Raw genomic sequence first — 23,083 nt, 5'->3', positions numbered from 1 at the left:
CTTGCTGCAGGTATATTCGCTCAGAACGCTCTGTCATTCTTATCAACTTCTGCCTATCCATCATCTCCTCCAATGCTCTCATCCTGATCGGACAGACCCAGACCCGGAATAAGGTAGGAGATCGGTTGAGCTTTGTGTGTTTGTTTGCTTTTCCTCTGATTTAGCACTGAAATGATCCATTCAGGCAGCTCTTCCTCACTTTTCCTCCATCTGTTAATTCGCAACATGTCAAAGACACGACTAAATGGCAGATTTCAATTTTCTCTCTCACTCTCTCTTTGATAATTTGTCAGCATCCTCGGGGCTTTGATTAAAACCAATGTGATATTTTTGAATATGTGCCTGGAGTAGCTGGCACATGGCACAGGGAAGAAACATGGTTATTTGCAAAGCTTTAACCATTTTATTTTCCAAAAATTACAAAGAAAGACAGATTGAGAAAAGGCTTTAAAAAAACCAAAAAACCCAAACCCAACATCTCAGCTTTACTTTTATTTCTTCAACAACTTTTATACTCTGAGCTTAAAGCACTTGGCAGATGCTAATGAATACAGCCACAAAAAAACACCTTTTTTTGGGGGTAGGAAGCGCTGCCAGACACTCTGTGCACACTGCAGAGCCGGGGGCTGTGAGAGGCTCACTGCAGCTCACGGTGCGACTCGAGCAGTAAAGACAAGACGTAACGTGGATTTTCAAGGCACGTGCACTGGTTGCACATATGTGCCTTACCACGTTACAGACCCAGCTGGAGAGGCGCGCGTTGCTAAAGTACTTCCAGTTTCCCCATTGGTGTCTGGCATAACAAATCGCTGCTCATCATTAATATTTTCCTGTGGCACATTTTCCCATCTCCCCAAGTGCTCCAACCATCCTAACTCCGCTGAGCAGAAAAGTGAGGCAAGAAGTGTCCTTCACTACTCCTGCTGCCAAAGTCGCAATCAGAAGTCAAAATTTATTTTTTTAATTATCAGCAACCAGTAACCGGCCAGGTTTTTCGAGCAACTACTTTGGCAGCCAGAGCATGTTATCACTTTTGGAATCATTTCTGCAGAGAAGCCTCAGGGTTTAATGAATCACAGAGACTCATTCCTATGGAGAGCCCTTTGGGTTAGGGCTAGGTTATGTTTTAGGGAAGGCTTTACAGCTGCTGGAGTCATATGTGTGTAGAGAAGTGTGGAGAGAGGCAGCCAGCCATCTCTGCTCCTATTAAACAACTGCCCTTCAGAAATTATCTTAGCAAAGCAGAGCTTTCTTTCATGGCCAACACGGTTTTCTTGGGACAAGAGGTGGAGAAAGGGTGAGCTAAGCTCTCACTTTCCCTGGGTGGGTTGTCTGCAACCCCAAGTGTGTGCTAGGAGCTTCTTTCCATAGAAAGAAATCCTGAGGGATGCTCAACATGGCAAACCATGGCTGGACCTCCTCTTTGGTTTTTCTTCTTCACTCCAGGACAGGAGGTGGATGTCTTCACCCTCTCCCACCTCCTTCAGAGCACAGTTGTGAGCTCAGGTTCTCCTTCGTGCTTTTTTTCTCACATCATTCTGGGTGTTCGCTGTCAGAGCTGTTAGTGGGGATTCAAAGCTCCCGGCTGTGATTGCATGAGGCAGATTAGCTCTTTGCACATACATATGCATGAAACACCATAAATAGAAAGATTATTATTGGATTTCCGCTCAACCATCTAGTAAACAGTCTCTGGCAGGGAACAGAGAAAGAAAACTATGCAGAGAAGAGGCAAAGGAGTGTAAATTAGGATTTTATTCACATTCAATTATTGATAATGGAGTGTCTTAAAATTTTGGTGATTGATTTATAATTGCAGTTACACTGGGAGAATTTCTACAGTATTAGTTTCCCTGGAAATGCCAAGTTCTCCCTTGATTTCCGTCTGTGTAACCTCAAAGGCAAGACTCCATGCCTGGATTTGCTAAGCTTTTTGAAGATGAAAGGCCTGGGAAAAGGCTAAAAAATTACAGTCAGCAATAACAGGATACAAAAGAAATGAATGCTGCATGAACTGGCCATATCTCAAAGGCATGGCTACGTGCTGCAAGAAAACAGATTTCTCCTCTTAAAGGAAAACAAGGGCTAATGGCCTTAACAGACTGACAAGCTCTGCTAGATCTTTCTGCAGCATCTTAGGACATCATATCCTTGTGCTTTGGCCCTCCTGGAGATTTTATTTATTTATTTATTTATTTTGTTACAAGGAAGGAAAAACCTGCAGCAGAGGTAGCAAAAACAAATATGTGCCTGCCCATCAGCTGGCCAAGTTCACAGCCTGGTTTCAGTTGAGGCAATGGGTTTATATTGGCCCAGCTGAGATCTGCGTATTTCTGTTGTGCTCGTCTCTTCTCTTCTCTATCAAAACTACCTGATTGAGAAAAAGTACCTGGAAAGTGTAACTCTGTGGTGTAAAGTTGGAAAGCAAATTATTTCTGTCCCCTTTACAAACTGCTGGCAAACTGGACAGAACCATGTTGGTGCACAACAAAATCAAAATGGTAAAATGAAAAAAAAAATCAAAACGGTAAAATAAGCAGTGTCATGTCTGATGATAGGAAAAAAAAAAGTTCTAAAATAACAGTCTCTTAAAATACATTCCAGAAAGCATCCTGTGTTTGCAACTGTTTTATATAGGTCTGTAAGCTGATGAATAGCAACCACCTTTTTAGGATTCTTTCAAAATGTGAAAATTACTTGAAATTATCATATTGAGCTGTGTTATTTGTACTGAACTGTCATCCAGAATCCATATATAGGCAGAATACCAAGGGGTTTGGTGCAAATACAAATATGGAACAAAAAGACAGTTCCTGTCTTAAAGAACGTACAGCCTTACTTTTATTCACAACCTCTGATAACGTTTGTGCCGGTGTATGAATCGAGAGCAATCCGATAAAATCATGATAAAAGACACTCCGTGCATGAGAGCTCTGTGTTAAAAGATGCTGGTGGATGAAAAAAGAGGCAGGTTCATTGACCGTAAACCCAAAGTCCATGTTTCCTGATATAACTCAAAGCTGAGAAATTCTTCATTATAAACCTCCCCCTCCCCCTGCCCTGAATGCCTTAAGCCATTTTTTTTTTTTTTTTTTTAAATCCAGAGTAATTTTTAAAGTCTATTTGCTCTCCCTTCTCCTTAGGAGCCACTGGAGTTTCTTTCCATCATTTTCTTCTTGAGTACATTGATTCACAGTTTCCAGCTCGCAGATGGTGGAAATTGAGCACAGCTCTGGCAGAGTTAAACAGAGCGGCACCAATTTGCACCGGTGAAAGATTTGGCCTTGCTGAGTTAAAAACAAAGACGAGCTTGTCAGCTTTCCAGTCCATCTCCCTGGCACTTACAGGATTGTTCTTCATAATGCATTTGCTAGTACTTTCCCCAGTTTAATTTTAAATGGCTTAAGCTCCCTGCATTTCCCTTGAGAGATTTCCCCACCAAGCAGCAGAGCTCACCATTATGAAATTCCTCCCAATGTAGTTGGCTTTTTTTTTCTTTCCTTTTTTTCCCTGTCTGCTAGTAGTTATATGCTCTTGGACAACTATGCACCACTCATGTTTGCAGTCCTTACCAGCCCTTGGCAGCCATGGTTTCACCCGGCTCTCACGACTTAACTCCTTCACTCAATAATACTTCCCTGGCAGGGACGCCATCTAAATTGCCTTCCTCCGATTCCATTTCTATGTCTCGGCTGCCAACGACATGGGGCTTTGCAAACCTTTTGAGCTGAGATTAGCGCACGGCTTACTAACTGCTCCGTCCTCCCCGAAAGGATCGTGGCAATGGTTTTGATCATTTGGAAAATAAATATATCTTGCTGAAGCCAAGAAAGCACCAGGATGGGACGCTGGCTCGGACTTTAGCGAAAGTCTTAACTGTGGGCTTATCTTAGAGTTCATGTTTAAGAGCAGCCAATTTCCATGCAGTACCTAGGTATGGGTCCTTCGCTAGGTCAAAGCATGTGGGTGAGACTGTCTTTTCATGTCCTGATCTCCATGACTTTGCCTTCCAGAGCCTGGTTTGGAAGCATCTCTCTGTGCCTTCTGCTCTCTCCGCCTGCTGCTCCTCTCACGTGTCCTCCTTTCCTCCTCTCTCTAGGTGATTTGCACGCTGGTGGCGGCTTTCTTGCACTTCTTCTTCCTCTCCTCTTTCTGCTGGGTGCTGACCGAGGCTTGGCAATCCTACATGGCCGTGACGGGCCGGTTACGGAACCGCATCATCCGCAAGCGCTTCTTGTGTCTCGGATGGGGTGAGGATCCTGGGTCTGTGGAGCAGCTGCCCCAGGGCAGGGAGGGAAGCACTGTGCCCACCCCGGGATGCGGAGCAGAGAGGGTCCGGGCTACAAGAGGGACTGATGGTCTGCAGAAGACTTGGCAGAGGATGCTTGCAACCCTTTCGGGGGTGTCAAGAAAGGCTGAGATGGTTAAAAATAGCCATAAGTTCTGCCTGCTGCCCAGTGTACCTGAGGGTCACACAAAATAGATGAGTCGAGAGGGGTTGAGTTTTCAAAGGGCGTGATGGGGGTGGTTTCTCCTGGGTTTGGGTCTCTGTCTTGGGTTTTGGTCTCTTTCTTGCTTTCTCCGTTTCTCTCTTTCGCTATCTCCTTCTGTGTGCAACCCAGAGCGAAGCAAGCTCTGAAATCCCGTCTCCATGGCAGCAGGGCCTTTTGTAGACAAATAAACTATGAGATTGGTGCAGACGCTTATAACTAATTTTTCTCCCTCTGCCTCTTCCGTATGTTTAATTTATTAGCCTTAAATGATGCATTCTGTAGTAGAAAACAAACACAAACCCATAACCTGGGCTTTCAAAGCAATAACAAGAGTGCATTTGAAAGGAGCAACTGAACAAAAAAGTTGCTCGAAAGCGAGTTGGCAAAAAAGAGAAAAGGAGAGAGAAAGTGTTGCGCGCCTGAGCTGTATTAGTGTCTCGTTTTACTACTGAAGTCTAGCATTTCACCCCAGGCAAGATATTTCTGATGCTTACAAAGCGCCCTGATGTGATTTATTCTGGCACATCAAGAGCTGTCCTCGTTCCACCACCTGCATCCCTTTAAGTTTTCACTCCTAGCTTTTGCTTACAATAGAAAATAAATTGTGTTATTGAAATATAGTGTTTGTGTGTAGCAGGAGCACAGCCACACACGTGCAAAGCACAGGCTGCATGCGCCTCTGTGTGTTCATGCATATGTTTATACACAAATACTTTGTGACTCAAGGAACATCAGGGATTCAAATGCAACAGCCTAATAGCTTTTCTAGGTAATAAAAAGGGATTTTTCTGATTTGTAAAAGCTGGGACAGATGGGTGTGTTAGCCAGGGGAATTTTGGATGAGCGACATTCACATTTGTAGTCTGTACAGATTAAAAAAACCAGCCACCCTACATGTGTAGAAGCATAATTTGCACTGCTAGTAAAATGTAGTCATCTCTGAGCTAGGATGCACTGTCTGATAAATGATGCATGATAACCATTTGGAATAGGTTAGGACAAGAAATGAAGAGCACTCACCTATTAAGGCAGCAAGGGAATTTCCGATATTTAGCATCCTGCTAGACATCAGCTGTAGAGCTGGGATCAATGGCACTTGTAAGAGGAAAGAGGCCGAAAATATGTTTTAAAGAGCATAATCTGAAATAATTAGCACAATTCACTTTGTCATGGGCTAATTCTCCCCGTTTTCCCCCTTTGCGTATTAGCATTTCTCTAAGCCCTTGTTCTAGACGTCTTTGCCAAGTTCTCAGCTGCTGTCAACTGTAGCTCATTCAAGCTACGGTGGTTTTCATCAGCACTGAGGTTTATTCCCTGTTTTTCTGTTCTCCACTTGGGTATGCAACTTTGCCTTTCCAAAAAAAGAAGTTTTAGCAATTACATTTTTTTTTTTACTATTATTCTTTTTTAATTATTATTTAGAACAGACACACAAACTGTTCCCTAGAAACAACTCAGTCATCATATTTAGCCCAAGTAAAGAAGAAATAATTTTGTCAGACCGTGTCATAGTTTTCACAACTAGATTTTTCATGCTGCCATAGCTCAGGCTCTGAGCGGGTCTTCAGATGCTCATAACAGTTGTTAGTTATTAGCAAACAACCTTTTCTAGTGGGACATGATGAACACATGACCTGATTCTCCTCTGACCTGGCAATACAAATCTCTTTGAAACAGGTTTCTAACAACACACTTATTTTGAATTGTGAATGTAAAATTCTCTTTCAGCAGAAAGCCCCCAAAACCTTGCAGTGACTATGTAGCATGAGTGACTGCCCAGAAGGCTGATACAAACCACACACAGTGTATGGAACAGACCAGTTAGGAATAACTTTCTTTCAAATAATCAAAAGATAGATTAAAAGTTTTGATTTTTTTTTTTTAATTTAATCATATCCAACTGTGATTAGACCATTAACAACTCTCCCAAGGCAGAGAAGTACAGCACCCCTCATTGTGAGGCTCTTTGGCTTAGCTACCATGGCATAGCTACCACCTTCGGTAAATGCTGCTTGTACAGACCCGTTTTCAGCACAGGCTGGGGCTCCTACCCAGGCTCAGTACAAGCCAGTCCCTGTAATCTGGTGACTTCACAGCCTGAGTCTCTATTTCTGCATAATTATCATGTCTAAGAGAAGCACTTTGAGAAGAACAAGTTGCTATTTTTGGCAGAGTCTTAGCCAACTTTCCTCTTTCACAGGGCCTCTTGCATCAAGCTCTACTCTTGAAAAAGTCCTTTCACATGTGGTTTCTTGGTGTGCTTGCCATGGGATGCCATATTGATGGCATCATAGTGAATACAGCACCCAGGTTATATCCAGATGAGGTGTGAAGGAGGATCAGCAAGAGGAGCAATAGTCAGTTAAGAAAAAAAAAGAGACAGCTTTTAAACCCACTGCCTGTTGGCTTTGGACTGATCAAACGTGAGCTGTGCTTGGAAATCTCATATGGGAAGAGAAACACTTCCCTTTATGATAATTCTCAAATGCTATATGTTCCAGCCAACTTGGCCTTATACCTCCCAGCTGGCTGCAGACCCTCACTATTAATCAATCTTGCAATGATTTGTATTGCTGAGTGACCACATTGCCAGCAGGGTTATTGTTTGGATGCTGTGTCTGCACATCCTTTCGATCTACAGCATCTTCTGCAGAGCCACCTGCCGTGACCTCTACAGCACATGAATTAAGGTCTTGTCAAGAAGCACTAATCCTAGCTGGCTACTGATCCTGCTAATTCTTAATGGGATTTGCCCATCTTTAGCATTGAGACAGCTTAATTCATCATGTCAGAAGGAGGAGGGCTATAAAAAGCCACATGGAGACCTCCGTAGCTGAAGAACCAGAATACTACTAGCTGATATCCAGGCATTTCTTTATGGAAAGGAGAGAGCTGGGCTGGGGCTACTGAAACAGAAAGGTACCAAATCTTCTCCATAGATCCTTCAGCAGTTTATCTCTGAGCAGGCATAAGAAGGATCAGAAGACTATTAGCAAGATGTAGTGTCTTATGCTAGTTCTGATTGTGCCTATGTGTTCAAGTACACAACAAATTAAGTACTTTTTATGAGTTTTAGGCCAATAACCAGCAAGTTGCACAATAACCATCAGGTTTTATTTATACTCCTCACTCTAATTTTATAGGAGCTTCTAGCATTAAGGTCAAGGCCATAGCTTCACCTCCTTACACACCTGAAACGACATCCCATGCTGGCACCGTTAGCTCATGACACTCTGAAGATAAATTGTACTTTGTACATTGTGGCATCCCAGCTGCAGACTAACTCGCTCATCCTTTGCAACACTCGTAATGAAGTGTGTCTTCTCAAGGGCAGCTGGTTTCTCTTAGTTTATTCCCCTTTTGGACACAAAAAGGGAGCAAGTCTCTGGCAAGAGAAAAAGTATCCTGGTTTGGAGAAAGACCTGATGTTCTGATGCTCTTCTCCGTTGTTTTTCAGAGGGACGTGCTCTATTATAGATCATGGCCCAGCATTTAGGGGACCTGCTTGGGATAGGGGAACTCAGTTTCCATTTCCTTTTCTGTCTGATTTGGGGCAAGATTTGGATCTGGGTTGTTCATCATACATTATGTTAAGAGCAAACATAGCCCTTAATCTCCTCCTTGCTAGCTTCTTTGGTTGGGTTGTGGCTGAATATTCCATCTTTGGGAGACACCCTTATATATTCCTGGCCAGCCTGTGTACCTAAGAATAAAATAAATATATTTTATGCAGCTGCATGTACTGTCAGTCCACACACAACTGCTGAGACCACAGCAGGATATGAGCTGATTACAGCTGATGGCATTTACTTCATTAGCAGAGGTAACAAGGGTTCGTGCTTTTGACTTTGAAGGTCTTGCCAAAGACCCAGGCTGGGACAGATGGTGCTAGAATAACACTGGAAAGAATGGGGTGTATTACGTGGTTGAGTGGGAGAAGAGCCGCACATATGCTTAAATGACCAATTTTCTCTTGTTTCATTTCCGTAGGGCTCCCTGCCTTGGTGGTTGCCATTTCTGTGGGATTCACTAAAGCCAAGGGGTATGGCACCGTGAACTAGTGAGTAAAAGAGCTCTTTTTCCTTTCTCCTTCCTGTCTCACCCTCTATCCTTTTTGTCAAAATCCAGTCACTGGCCCGCAGGAGCCAGGCTAGGAGCTTAATTCTGGTGTGCTGCCCATGGCAGAGGGAAGCAGGGGTGATGGGAGGGGAAGGAGCCATCCTACCTCCGCACCTCCTCAAGCCATCAGCTGGCTGAGGTGGATTGTGTATTCCTTTAAAAACAAGTTCAGAGGGACTAGTTGCGTATAGGACATCACTTTGATCTAAGTACCTCCTACTTAGAGATTTTTTAAATTTATTTTTTAGGGGGAAATGTGGAATATTTAAAGTTTAGGATGTTTAAAAATTGAAAAATAACTTCTGAGTTTATCTATTTAATGGTTTGCTTGATTGGTCCCAGGTTTTCAAAATAGCTTGGCTCCGTTTTAGGCACCAGAATGAGCACGAGTTTTTCAAACAAAAGTTTGGAAAGCAATCTGAATTTGCCTGTTTTCTGAATTCCATAGGATTTTCCTTTAGGAAACATATTTGCATGTAATGGGGGAAGGAAGGCAGGGTAGAAAAAAACAGAATAAGACTGTGCAGAGGTGAAAAATACGTTAAGGCAAGGCTGGAATCACTCAGAGCTGAGCATTAATACAACTTAAAAAAAAAAAAAGAAAAACGAAGTGCTATTTTTTTCACTGTGTTGTGAAAAAGATAGCTTAGAATTTTTATGCATAGTGGCAGCCAAAGGATAATATTTTATGTAGCAATAAATCAGGCCCTTCTCTACTGCAACCCATCATTATCCAGAGCCATCCTGGCCAGTGGTTTGCATCCCACATGAATGATGTTTAACACAAAAGCTGGAGATGTGGCCAGCTACAGATGAGGGTTCGATAGGTCCACTGAGCAAATGTCATGTGGAATCCCTGCTCTTTCTCAGTTCCCGCCATATTCTGCACACCCACAACCGAATGGTCCAGGGTTTGCATTTTGATTGCAGGGGAGTATTAAAACAGCACAGCAGCATTCTCCATTTGCAAATGCCCTTTAGCTTTTCTGTGGGTCTGCTGTTTCTGGTGCTTTAATCCATGCAAGTCCATGAGAACAATTCATAATAAACAAGCATCAGGGGAATGCAAGGGAGGTCCTAAATATTTCTGCTTCCTTTCCTGTTTATAGACTGGTGGGAATTGGTGCAAAAAGCTCGGTAGCTCCTTCCCCATTAATGCTTAAGAGCTACCACAGAGTTTTGTGGTCAACGTTGACCACACAGAAGAGCCTGGGTGGGGAAGGGAGGAACGTGCAGGACAGCACACCCTATTTCACTGCCCTGGACCACTGCATGCCAACATCTTCCCACCCCAGAGCAAAGCCCTCCCAGACTGCAGCCAAAAGGGTGTCAACGTGTGACAAAACCTGCTGAACTCCTGCTTTGCTCTCATATTGGCACACTGTCAAGGTGACCAACAGGCTGCGTTGACTTTCCATCGTTCCCAGGAGATCCTTAACCACACCACCTCTCCTCCTTTTGCTGCTAATCCTCTGACTCCTTTCAGCCCTAAAGACTCTGTCGCTTTCTGCATCCAAGGGCTGGATGCTGCCTGCCTCGCAGCCCGGCGAGATGGCTGGCTGCCTGGGGGATGGCAGGGGATCCTGTGCTCCTAGCAGGAGCTGCAATCCAAGTGACACTGTTTCCTAGCTCTCCTGTCAGGGTGCCTGTCACTGAAATAGCAGGGGACCTTCACACTCCAGCAAGTCCACTTCGGTTTTCCTTTTGTCCCCTTCCATGCTACAGCCTAATACATGGTAAAGCTGGTGAGTGCCAACAAAGTTGTGAGAGGAGAAACAGTTCCCCTCAAGCATAGAGAACCCATCAGACATCACAGAATCATGGAATGGTAGGGCTTGGAAGGGACCTCTGGAGATCATCTAGTCCAACCCCCTGCTAGAGCAGGATCACCCAGAGCAGGTTGCACAGGATGGCATCCAGGTGGGTTTTGAATCTCTCCAGAGAAGGGACTCCACAGCCTCTCTGGGCAGCCTGTTCCAGTGCTCGGTCACCCTCAAAGTGAAGAAGTTTTTTTCATGTTCAGATGGAACTTCCTGTGTTCCAGTTTGTGCCCATTGCCCCTTGTTCTGTCACTGGGCACCATTCAAAAGAGAATCCTGCCATCTTCTTGCAGTTCCTGCTGTTGGTTTTACTGAGAGCCAGAACTAAACAGAGCTAATTTGCAGTCACACATTCAAGCCAGCGTGTCTGTCCAGCTCTGCCCCACGCAGCGTGGATGTCCTTTTAAGTGCTGGTTAAGCAGTCCCCGTCCTGCCTTCGTGCAGCGAGGGGCAAGTGGGTGCACGCTGCTGCGCCAGGCGGATGGCGTGGTGGGTTCAGGAGCCGTGATGCTGAGCGTAAAATGGTGCTGAGCATCACTGTAAAGAGAGTTACATTTGCACATTGGTGCATTTTAAAATGTGAAGCAAATATTCACGTGGACCAAGCTAGGCAGGGTGCCCCAACAGACTGCAGTGCATTCGCACCTATCCCTGTTTTCCTGCTCAAAAAACATAAAAGCTCTCTTACATTTATGTGTGGGGAGACCCTTGGTTTTACCTCTCCTCTAGAGCAAAGTCAATATTACACAGCAGTAATTTCAGAGCTAAACTCCAAAACTTGAGGTTGTTCAGAGCTAGATTTAACAGTGTCTAATGCTAAAGGCATATAAACAGAATACAGACTTAGATCGAAGGTTGTCCCAGGGTGTTTGTTGGTTTCTGGCCATTTCAGAAATGTGTGAGGTAGTTGCAAAGTTTGGAGCTAGAGCTCAATGGCTATTTTAGGTTTAGCTGGAGTGAGTATAGGGCATGCACAGGGCATTTCAAACGGGCAGTGGCAGAATTTCAAGGCATGTAGTTTCCATCCTGCAGAAGGAAGGAGAGACATTAGCCACAACACATCCCTCCCTGTGAAGCAGGGGACAAGAGCTGACATGATAAACCACAAGGGACTTCACAGTGGCTTTCAAAGCTTCTTCCAACCCCGCAACTTCTGGATCCTTAGAGTCCGTGCATTAGCAGCCGTTGGTTTTCTTGTGGAGATGGGCATTAAGACAAAGTAGGGCTCTGATGTTTAGCTGAGCACCGGATTTGACACGCAACATCAGGCTTTTTTCTTATCGCACTCACAGTGGATGAGAAACCCTGACATCCATCAACAGGAGATGGTCATGAGAGCATTCTGGGGACAGCTGCAATGTGTTGAAGGCATTGCAGCACTAATCTTGGTGTTACAGACTCCCAGAACAAGACTGGTGGAAGGGACAGCGTGTGTCTCTGTGTCATGTTGACTGAAAATGTTCATCTGCAGGGAAAGACAAGGTGGCCAACTCTAGTAGAGGACATTAAGGGAAGGACCTCCAACAGGGGTGGTCTGTCTGGGCCCTAAGCAAGATTTTGCCCAGCTTTGTCCTAACTTTTGTTTGTACACAGGACGAAGCTATTCTGTAACGATGAAAAACAGAGAAGCCGTGTGGAGGCCTGTCCCAACAAAAAGTGGTAACAGTTGAAAGGTGGCCACGTCTTTAAGTTGTAATGGAGAGAGATCAGAGACAGTGTTGGAAATAATATTTAGTATTTACCCTTTATTTGACCAGACTGGGCCATCAAGTGGTAATATGAGAAGAGAGGGAGATATTAAAATTAGAAATTGAATACGTACTGCAGTGTTTGGAGTGTCTCCATTGTTTTCTGAGTGGTAATTTCCCAGCAGCCGTTCACTCAGAGGCCTTTATTGCTCAGGACACTTCTTCTGGAGTGCTATGAACTCTCCATCTACAACATGGGGAGGAGAACACAAGGGGATTTTTCCTTTTTCTTATCTGAACAGCATTTGAAAGGAGATTTTGCAGTTGTTTGGAGAGCTGCTAGGGTAGGGTACAGGCTACACTTCCAGTCTCAAAGAAAGTCTTAGAGATAATGCAGGTCTAGAGGACCCACCACTGCTCACCTGCTTGTATTAGGCTGAATGCTTGAATAATAACCCTCCTTTTAGCCGGTACTCCAGGGACTGACTCTGGACCTCTAAAGCTTGACAAACTGCCTCCTAAAGCTTGAACTGAGTAATTGAGGTTGTGCTACTGGTAGCTGGGAACTTACGTCCTTCCCCACAAGAGAGCCCACAAAAAGTTTTCTGAGAGCAGTGCTAAGACACAGCAAATTTCCAGGGGTCCTTCTGTGTCATTGCATCAGAGCTCCTGTCACCCACAGGTATCTCAGCAGCTTCTATATTAATCTCTAAATTAACACTGGTGGGACAGCCCTGATTCCAAGCCGTAGTCTTAGTTACACAAATATGCTGGCTGTTGCACTGGGGCTGCTTAATTTTGCACACCATCAAGGTGAGACCTGTTGCCGACAGAGCTGTATGATGTAGTCAAGAAGGTCTTGGTGGAAGTCAGCTCCTCGCAGGACGAAGACAAAAGCCATCCATCTCATATCTTTGCTGTGGGAGATTCACAAAAGGATCAGATGTTTTGCAAAGAGGTCTTTGGCGTTGAACACAAGAGCTGCCTGTCAATCAGGGAAGCACTGCTTAGAAATAGTAGTCTGGAGCTGCCGAGCATTGTTAAAGCATTCACTTACTCCCTTCCAGTGGTAATATTATTTAAGAGATCTGTGAAGAGATCCCTTGGCAAGTACTGGGGAACCTCTTTGTGAAATGCAAATATTTCTGTGCCTCGTAGGCACAAGGCTGAAAGCATCTCCACTAGACTAATATATTGCTGGAGTTTGCTGTCGGTTTCCCTTCTCGGATATCACTTCACTCTTTCCCTTCCCTTGCTGTCAACCACCACCTCTGACAGCCTTGGAAATGCTTCGATTAAAGGCTGTGGCAGGGAGGTCAGGCAGTCAGAAGGGATAAGGACCAGTGCTTGGTGATGTGTGAACTCGCCTTCAGAAAGCCCGATGCTCAGAGGGGAAGAGGGGCTGCCAGGGACCTGACATGGACGAGAGCCCTCGTTGCACCAAGTCCTCATCGCTAATTGGAGTGCAGGACTGTCAGCTCCTTTCTTCAGCTGAGCTGTCAGTTGGAAGAGACCCTGGGTAAAACAGTTTTGAAATTAGGAATTTAGGGAGACCTCCATTTATTGCAGCCCTACAAAGTTTCATTCTTACTCACTCCCTCCCTAGCTAATTATTTGTTTTATTATTACAGCTGCTCAGACAGTTTGTGACAGAGCAACTTGCTATCAGGAAGAAATCAGAAATGATTAAATTAACACATTACGGGTTTAATTTAGAAATAAACAAGATGCAGGCCTCAGAGAAAAACAGAATGTCCTGCTTTCAATTTTCAATTTGAATTTTTTTTTTTCTTTTCCCAAATGTTCTGTGTTTTGGGGCAAAAAAAAAAAACACAGCCCACATTTATTGTAAGTCAGAATTGATACAAAAACATATGAGGCTGATCAACAAAACTGAAATGTTTCCAGGAAGGCTTTGTTTCCTGGGAGATTCTGAAAGGCAGCATCGGTTTGCTTCTGATGCAGAATGAAACCATATTGCTGAGAGTACAGGCACGTAACTGAATTACTGCGGGGTTAGCTGGGTTAAGAGCTTTGAGAAAGTTCTCGCTCCATTGTGGTTGCCTGCTCTTCTCCTGTGGTAAATGCACAAGTAGTTTACTGCTGAAATGGGATTACTTCATCGCACATTTTCTCCAGGGTACCGTGATGTCAAAGCATGCAAACTTTCCGTGGGGTTGCTGACACTAAATTTGCATCCTCTCTTGCCCTGAAGTACCTAGTTTATGTGTCCATGCTCTGAATTGCTGGATTCCCCACCAAATGGAGATTTCAGCCTCTGTGCTGCTGTTCATGACTGTCGCAGGGCCACAGACTGATTAAGATGGGAAGGGACCTCTGAAGGCCATCTGGTCCAACCACCCTGCTCAAGCAGGATCACCTAGAGCTGGCTGCCCAGGACCATGGCTAAATTGCTTATGAATGTCTCCAGGGCTGGAGACTCCACAGCCCCACTGCTGTGCTCTTTTGGTTGGATCTCTGCTGATTGGAAATGTCATCAAGAATGACTGGCACTGTGGCAGGCACCAACAGGGCAGACATCAGCACTTAGTCAGAAAAATCCCCTCAGTCTGTGTAGGTACCAGGCAGTTTAGGAGCCTACATTCCACATGTGGTCAGTGGAGAAAGGAGTCCTTCTCAGGTGGTGTGAGGGAGGAGGAACAAGTTGGATTCCAGAAGCGGCACCACACACCTCATGTTCAGCTCATTCCGTAAGAGCATCCACTTAAGGAGCGCTGTGAATTCCCACCTCGCTGCTGTGTTGTAAAATTTCCCCATGGCAGCAGGCTCAAAGGGAGGATCCAGGAGAAGAAATGTACTGCACTCCTGGACCTGAGCCCCCCGGCAGGCACAGCGCTTAGCAAATGAATGAGGGACAATTTCCACTGTTTCTGTTCTTTTGCCTGAGTGAGTAGGACAAGAGCATCATCTTGCCAGCAAACTGATGTACCTGCTTCCAGGACTTGGTCTGAAACAGAGCGCTATCATGAATTTTGCATGCGTTCCTCTGTCGACAATCAATGCCATTCCGAAGGCACACCCCCAGGCAAACGAGCCTCTGTGCAAGTTCAGGAGAAACAGGAAACAAAACTTGCTTGCTGTAAAGTCTAAGATTTTTTTTCCATGGGCTATCACTTCCCAAATGGAACTCTGCAGGCAAAGAGATGACGCAGACATGCTCCTGTCAGTGATGCTAGCCACTGGGTAATGTTCTTTTCTCTCTTCATTTTCCAGCTGCTGGCTGTCGTTAGAGGGAGGTCTTCTCTATGCCTTCGTGGGACCGGCAGCTGCTGTCGTTTTGGTATTTAAGCTTGGCTGAAAGCTTTTTTTTTTTTTGGTCTTTATCTTATAGCACTTTCCTTGTTCTTTCAACCCAAGAATGCCCCTCTTTATTTCCACTTGTGTTTTGAATAACTTTCTCCTTCAGGAATAAAAAGAAAAGTGTTAGAAGCCAGCAATCTGGGATGGGTTTGATTCTGAAATATAATATGCCTCAGCTCTTAGCCTTCCACCTCTGTCCTCTCTGGAATCCCCTAGACATCTGATTAATGTTTTACCTTGGTTTTGCCCTATCTGGATGGAAGAGCAGGATGATGGTGGAAAACTCTGACATTAACTCCCACAGAAACTGCTGTTACTGGTTGCTTTCACACCAGGCTGTGCCTCCACAACCAGCATTTATTCCTGGTCTGTCCTAGATGGCCAGTGCATGTAAGCAGCTTTCTTGTTTGCAGGTGAAATGGAGGTCTTCAAATCACTGCTGAGGGGGTCCTTTGTGACCCTAAAAATGTCATGTTTGCTTCTAGTTCAAAGAGATGGCATGGTTAAAGTGAACATTCCTAAACTCTGTCCCACCAGCTCATGCATGGTGGGAGTCTGTTGTACTGTTCTCTCACCCTTGGCTCCAGCACAGCACCAAAGCTAGTCTTGGCCAGCTATTACTTCAGTTGAAGGTGTCACTCAAGAGATGACATACCTTTCATCAAGCTTCCCTGCTGTTGAAGCCTCACTGGCCATGAGAAATCTTGACTGTCAGAGTTCAAAAAATTTTTGAACTGCTGGTCCTCTAGGAAATCCCTCCTGCAACAATTTCAGAGGGGTTTAATGCCACATTTGAGCCCTCACCTGTAAGTGACAGTCTACAGTTTCTCTCCAGCCCAGTGTTTTATCCAGTGGAGGAGCTGTGTGTCCTCTAAAGCTCAAGTGCCCTGGAGGGTCCCACAGGAATGGAGTTGTTGACACTCGCAATTTCTTTTTCCAGATCAGGCTTTTGTTTCGTGCGGTGCCTGGGGGTTAACTGCCCTGCAGCAGGAGCAGGCTTACAGGAGAATAACTACACAAAAGCTCTTGCTGCCTCCATTCTCACCAAACCACCTTGGTGCCATCCTTTCATCACGATGACAATGTTGCCCCTCCTCTATAGTAAAGCCAAGCTTGTATCAGTTAGGGTCTTTCTTTAGCGTAGGGCTGTGACATAGTTGAACATTCAGATAGCAGCCAGCAAAGAGTGAGGATAAGCAGATGCTCATGCCGGGCAGTCATTAGATCTCTGTAGGCACGTGACAGTTGGATTTCCCTCAGTAATGTAGCTGATGGGGGGTCAGGGTCTTCTTTATAGCCAGGATAATTGACAGGAGCATTAAGTGGCTTAGTGCTTTCAGATGAACTATCTCTTTGCCCCAACAACATGACAGACGATAGCTCTGGTTCAGTGGCTTGAATGCTCAATAGACAGCAGTGATTAGGAGGGAGGAAGCTTTGGTAGTGTCCAGAGAAGGGGGAGTCAATCTGCTGCCTCAAGCCGTCTTGCTTTTGTTGTGCCAACAACAAGGGAAGTTATCCTTCCTCTTTCCGTAGCATGTTTAAAGTGTGAAAAAAACACACGAGCCTGCTTCCATTTGGCACCTCAGTTTTCACTCATCATCGAAGCTGGAAATGGAGTTGTCCTTACGGAGAGGTCAGCAGCTGCAAATGGTGGTTCATACAGCTGATCTCAGGAAGTGGTGAATCATCTCCGGGGGTGACTGTCTCTATTCAGTACCTAGAGACAGAGCCTGCACACCTCGTTTAGACTACCTGACTCATTGCTGGCTAAAATGAGAAGTGAATGCTGCCCGAGTTGTTATATGTACTGAGGAGCTTGGGGAAGGACAAGCAGCAGCATTGAAAGCCTTTTTATAAATGGAAACCTGGGAAACCGATAATCTCAGTAAGTTAAGTTGCCCAAATTCACACTGTGACTTTGCAGCAGAGCAAGAAGCTGAACACACATTTCTCAAGTGTGGACTGTCCGCAAGACTGGACAGCTGTCTGTTCTCTGCATGCTTTGTCCTGATTTCAGGTTGAGTATGCCAGCAATGGAGGGACAGTCCACCTGGCTCAATGTGAGGACAGTCAGGCTCGTGCAGGGCTGTGCAGGGGGATGTGCAGCTGTGCTGCTCTCAGCACAGGTTTACTCCAGAGACAATACAGCTGTTGTGCAGGGGTGCGCAGATCAGGGTAGGACTGGGCTCTGTGACTGAGCTAAGAAGCTTTTTCTCATCTGAACCTCTGATGAGTGTGATATATAGACACCCAAGTAACTTTGCACACAGATGACTTGGCTCCAGCTGGGCTTGTTACCTCTGCCTTAGCCCTGCCAGGCTGGACTTGTGCTCACTGCTCCCAAGGCATTCAAGCATCTCCGTACTGCAGTTCTCCTACTGACATGATTTTTCTGTTCCCTGTAGTAACCTTCTTCCTCCACACCCTCTCTTACTATTCTCCACATTGGAAAAAGTCCTTTGGCTTGGAGAATATCTTTACTCAAAATAATATTAAGATATTGGGCCTGCAGCTTCAGCAATATCTGCAACTTGCAGTGAGTCCACTAACACTGAATTGATTGCAAAGATTTGACCTTTAGACTTAAAAATCCCAGAAACCTGAAATGCAGACCTGTTTCAAGCAGTTTTACTCACCTAAGTCCAGTGAAGCAGCCTGGTGATAATTGTGTGCAGGTTGAAGGCAATGGGTTTCAGCAGGGAGAGGCTCGTGGTATGGTGAAGTCAGGACAGAGTCATCAGTCATCGGGTACTGGTGATCTCAAGGGCTGAATCTCAGACTTGTGTCTTTGCTTCTGGAGAGCATCCCAGAGATAAGGAAGTAAAGCTACACTGCATGTTATTAAGAGTGTCTGCGTTTAGAAGCATGTCCACGTGGTACCCCTGAAACAGAGCTAGGATCAGAGCAGGATGTTGATCATGATGACCAAAGTATTGGATAAAATAGCTTTTATTTATTAAAACAATTGCAGAGATGCAATTGCAGAGCTGCACTTTGTCATCTCCCCTGCTGGATATGAATGACGATGCACAACGTGTTGTGCCCTATCCACACACCTCAACCCTATCTTTCCTACTGCCTTGCTGCATCTTAAAGAAAAGCATCCCTTGCACTCACCAGCCTCCAGCACGGTGAAGAAGGATCAGTGAACTGAAAGTGCGCTCTCTCCCTCCAAGCACATAACTAGGGTTTGATTTCCTGCTGATCCTTGGCTAAGTTACTGCGTCTGACTTGCCAGTGTTGTTTCTCTAAAACAATACCATGGTGTGCTCTAGAAATGGACTCGCAGCTGTGGAAAGTAGTCCACTGACCCAGCAGCTGATGCAAAAGAAAATAACTGCTATTTGTGAGATCTTCCATTTATTCCCAGCTGTGGATTCTGCATCAGTGAGCTGGGTCATGTCCTGCTGAAACTGGCAATCCAAACTCAGGAAGAGTGCTCATTCTTGAGAATGATTTAGGTAATTAGATGGAGGCTTGGTGTGAGCAGACAACTCCCTTCCTTTGGGGTATGTGTTGTACTAGGTGTCTCAAAGGACCACCACTCAAGGATCTATTAAACTCACCAATGCTGTCATCTAACGTGAAATGTTGCACATCCCTGAATTTGGCCTTAAACATTTCCTTGCAAGCCCCACATGCAGAAGAGCATCTAGCACATCGTTCTACCGACACCAGATGTTTCACTGTCGGCAAAATCAGGAGAGTGTCGCTTTTTTCCACCATCAATGCTGTGCCTCCATGAAGAGTGTGGTGCTCGTGTCTCACTAATGTGTTCACATTCAGAGGTTGCTGAGGTTTGGATGAGGTTTGTAAACCAGATGCAGCTGGCAGCAGTGAATGCAGTCAGAAAGGCACAGCGAGGCATTTAGGATCACTTTGCAAGACCCCAGGTCTGCACAGTCTGTGCTTCACTGTGAATATTTATACCTAATTGATACAGATATCCGTGCTCTCACCCTAACGATGCAGACTGAAGGACTGCATCAGTTGACCTGCCCACTGAATTTTTTTGTTTTTTTGGAAATGACTAGATGGCTAATCTGTGTGTTATGCCATCTGCAGTATCTCTTAAAACATCCCACCAGAGTGGCTGATGTTTCTACCTGCTCCAGTGCCCCTCCACCTCTCATTGTGAGAGCGGCGGTGCTGGTTCACCGAGCAAGAACTATGACAAGCTGTCTGCAGCGCACCACTCCATCATCTTAATGTTGCTGCTTTGGTAGCACAGGCTCCAGAAGGCACTTTTGCCAGTGTCAACCCACTGCTGTCCCCTGTATTGGCCACTTTCTATTTGTATTATCCTGGAAAATTGTTCTTGTACCTGTAGTTTGCATTGCTAGACCTAAAGCATGCATCAGGCTTCAAACAAACAGCCTTGCAGCAATCTGAGCACTTTATAGTCTTGTCCTGGTTCATGGAGACCTCTCCGATCTGCTGCCAGCTGCATTCTGCTCTCCTGCACTCACGGATGCATGGCCAGGGTGGGTAGGACAGGGTGGAGAGGGGACAGAAGGGATGGTGGCCTGCAGAAGTGTGACCATGCTACCTAGCTTCAGGAGAAATGGGAAGGACTTAGCTTGCCAAATGTTGGGTTTTTTTCCTTCTGTGCTACCGGGTTTGACCTGACCCACTTGAGAACAAAATTGTGTGTTGTTTCTCTTTTGACAGGTGAACATGGTTATTGGCATTCTGGTTTTTAACAAACTTGTATCCAAAGATGGAATAACAGATAAGAAACTGAAGGAACGGGCAGGGTATGCCTTATCAATACATCTAAGTAAAGAATGAAAAAAAAAAACAACTAACCACTCGAGGTTGTGATCAATAACCAGGCAAGGAATGCAAAGAGAGACTGGAGATACAAACAAAAAGCAAAAGCAGATTTAAACAAAATGAAAGAAAAAAAATAAACCACAAAAAGCCAAACCAACCCAGTTGGTTTAATCTCTCTTCCTTGTCATTCAGTGCAGCAGAGGCAAAAGATCCAAGAAGCAGCACTGTGTTACTATGGAGGAAGGTTAGAAGTTCATCTCTTTGTTAAAATGGCTTCAGCCCAGGCTGATGTATCCTCCTAAAGATTAGGGAGAGCAAAGTGACTCTTCTCACTAACTCCTAGAGACAGCAGCTGGATCAGAGAGAGACTCATCATTGCTGAGTGTGGCACGTGGCATGGGCTGTGTAATGGAGAAGTCTTGTCTAATGGCTGGCAGGTGGCTGAAGGACAGCAAAGGTATGTGATACTTTTAAGGAAAAGGTCTTTGAAGTCTAGCAGTGAACAGATTAGTAGATGGATGGATCTGGTAAGTAAAGAAACCTCTTCTGCAAGAAACATTTCTGATGCCACCTGAGGTGCTTTATCTTCTCCACAGCCATCCCTGAAGTTTGGGGGTTGTGTTATCTGGTTTTCTTTGTAGTGTAAATTGAAGAGCCGACTCCACAGTTCTTATCGCCCTGGTCTCACTAGGGGTTGGCCAGGGCGGCAGCTACCGTGCAGGGCTCTCTGTTGGGTTACTTCCAGACTCTGCTGGCAATGGCTAGTCTTTTCATTGGCTCCAGCAGGATGAGATCCCCCTTCATCTTCATTTCTAGAAACAAGTCTGTAGCCTGCTCAGACTTTATCCCTGAGCTGTGCCATCCTCCAAGCAAAGGACAGAAATGGCACGCTGACACTCTGAGTGAAATCAAATGCACAGGTCAGCCTGGCTGCTGCTGATGTTAGTACGTTATTTTCCATTGCCTTACTTGGCTTGCTGTTGCAATCAGAGAATCTCCTTACCTGCTGCTACAAAAGACAGGGTTGTGTGCTCTCACTTGTCTGTTGATGGCATTTGATTTATCACTGTGGGTAACAATCGTATTCCTGAAGGAAGAAGTTGTTTATGAAGAGACAAGGAGAGCAAGAGATGTTCCGATGCCACTGCACCATGGCTGCGGGTAGAACCTAAAACTTTAGGAAGCTGGTGGAGAAGACACCGGATATACCCTGTCTGTGAAAGCAGAGGGAGCATGGGTACCTGCTGCCTTGTTTGCTGCACTCCCAGGCTTCACAGAGAGGATAAGCTGCTTTATCCACTGCAGTGCTGCAAAAGCCTTGGGCCCTAAAATTGAGTCTCAGAGGGCAGAGGCAGAAAGTACAGACGAGGTTCAATAGCTCTGTCATTGCGCTATTGAGTAGTTCTGGTGGAAGCGGTTTTTAATTGAGTGATGGCAGCAAAACCGAGGGCAGAAACAAGCTCTTACCCAGCCAGGGGAGAAACACAGGAACTTGTGAAGGTTTGTGTTTTATCAGCGTGTTGACATTCCTAAGCAGCACTGTGCCTCGATGCAGCAAAGAGGGGGATCTCGACGCCTGAGCAGTGCCAGGGTCATGATAATAAGAGGAGACTTAAGCACATTTGGATGACCAGAGGTGTCGGTTGCTGCTGGGTTGAACAGGTACGTGAAGGAGTGACCTTGGCGCATTGCTTAAAGCAGCTGCTAACAAGCGAGTGCTTTATTCTGGATGATGCCTTCTTTACAAAGAGAGAACTCAAGAAAATACCCAAACTGCAGGCAGACTCTGTAGCAAGATAATTGCGCTTGAAAGTCAGCGCTGAAATAAGTGGTTTATTGGATTAGCAGAGCAGCGAGTTACTGTCTATCAGTGTCTCCCTCTCTAATCTAAACTGCATACAGAATGACCTTATTTAATACATAGCAGCTGGTTATTGATCACATTCATAGTTGTACTTTGAAAACAAAAACCTACAAAGAAAAAAAAAGTCATTTTTCTGATGTTCTTTGTTTTTTCTTTCTTTTCTCTTTTTTCCCCCCTCTTTCGTGTCCGTGTGTGTGTGTGCAGCACTTTTAAGCCTTCTCTGTGCTCGATGATTTTGTTCTCCTTTCGAAGTGCACCCGCTGAGAGTGCGGAAGCACTTTTGAGAGCTCTGGTGCCCCTTCCCTTTAGCTAGCCGCTCCTGGCCTGGGCTTGGGAACCGTGTTGGAAGGTAGATCTGAAGATATTCAGAATGAGTAACGGCCTTGGAGATGTTTGGATCTGAGGAGATGGTATAAAGAAACGTTGTGTTTCCTTTAGCAGAGGCAAGAAGTATGGTTCAGTGTTGCAAAAACAAAAACAAAGAGGAAAAAAAAAAACAAAAAGAGGGAAAAAAAAAATCTGTTGAACACTAAGAGGAGCCTAGCACACATAGCGCAGATCAGTTGGCACAAATAAATCAGTGCTAACAGTTCCCGTGAACGAATACCAGAGACACGATAGGTTTTGCCCTATACTTAGCGGAGGAAATTGCTATGATTACTGTTGTCACATCTGTCAGAAAACGCTGACTTTCTAATGGCAATGATTTCATAGATATATCACAAAACCAGGCTGCAGAGAGTTGGGTGTGATTACCTGGAGAAACGTACACAACTACCCCAACTCCTGTCTGGGCACGGGAGAAAACCGTGCAAGTGTCTCCCAGCAGAACGATCTCCGTTCCTGGTCAGCTGCACCGACAGCGTTTGAGCTCTATTGACGGGACAGCTACTAAAAACGAATGTTTTAATGTCAGAGGCAGGAGCCTTTAAAATGAATTTTAAATTTATTCAGCCAGCATTTATTCCAGAAGCATTTGTGTGTTCACACAGCCAGGGA

General features: G+C 45.1%; 1 protein-coding gene across 11 annotated transcripts in view; it reads left to right on the top strand.

Annotated features, from left to right (window-relative positions):
* ADGRB1 (adhesion G protein-coupled receptor B1) overlaps nucleotides 1-23,083 on the top strand; it is a 279,324-nt gene that overhangs the window by 219,215 nt on the left and 37,026 nt on the right. For all 11 annotated transcript variants that reach the window (XM_075743190.1, XM_075743189.1, XM_075743187.1 and 8 more), the window contains 5 exons: nucleotides 11-113; nucleotides 4,100-4,250; nucleotides 8,484-8,553; nucleotides 15,355-15,421; nucleotides 20,116-20,201. In XM_075743190.1, coding sequence (XP_075599305.1) covers nucleotides 11-113; nucleotides 4,100-4,250; nucleotides 8,484-8,553; nucleotides 15,355-15,421; nucleotides 20,116-20,201 — 477 coding nt within the window. The remainder of the gene's footprint in view (nucleotides 1-10; nucleotides 114-4,099; nucleotides 4,251-8,483; nucleotides 8,554-15,354; nucleotides 15,422-20,115; nucleotides 20,202-23,083) is intronic.

The sequence above is a fragment of the Balearica regulorum genome, chromosome 2, assembly GCF_011004875.1.
Source record: "Balearica regulorum gibbericeps isolate bBalReg1 chromosome 2, bBalReg1.pri, whole genome shotgun sequence".
Lineage (NCBI taxonomy): Eukaryota > Metazoa > Chordata > Aves > Gruiformes > Gruidae > Balearica > Balearica regulorum.
This window is presented reverse-complemented; position numbering and strand designations above follow the sequence as displayed.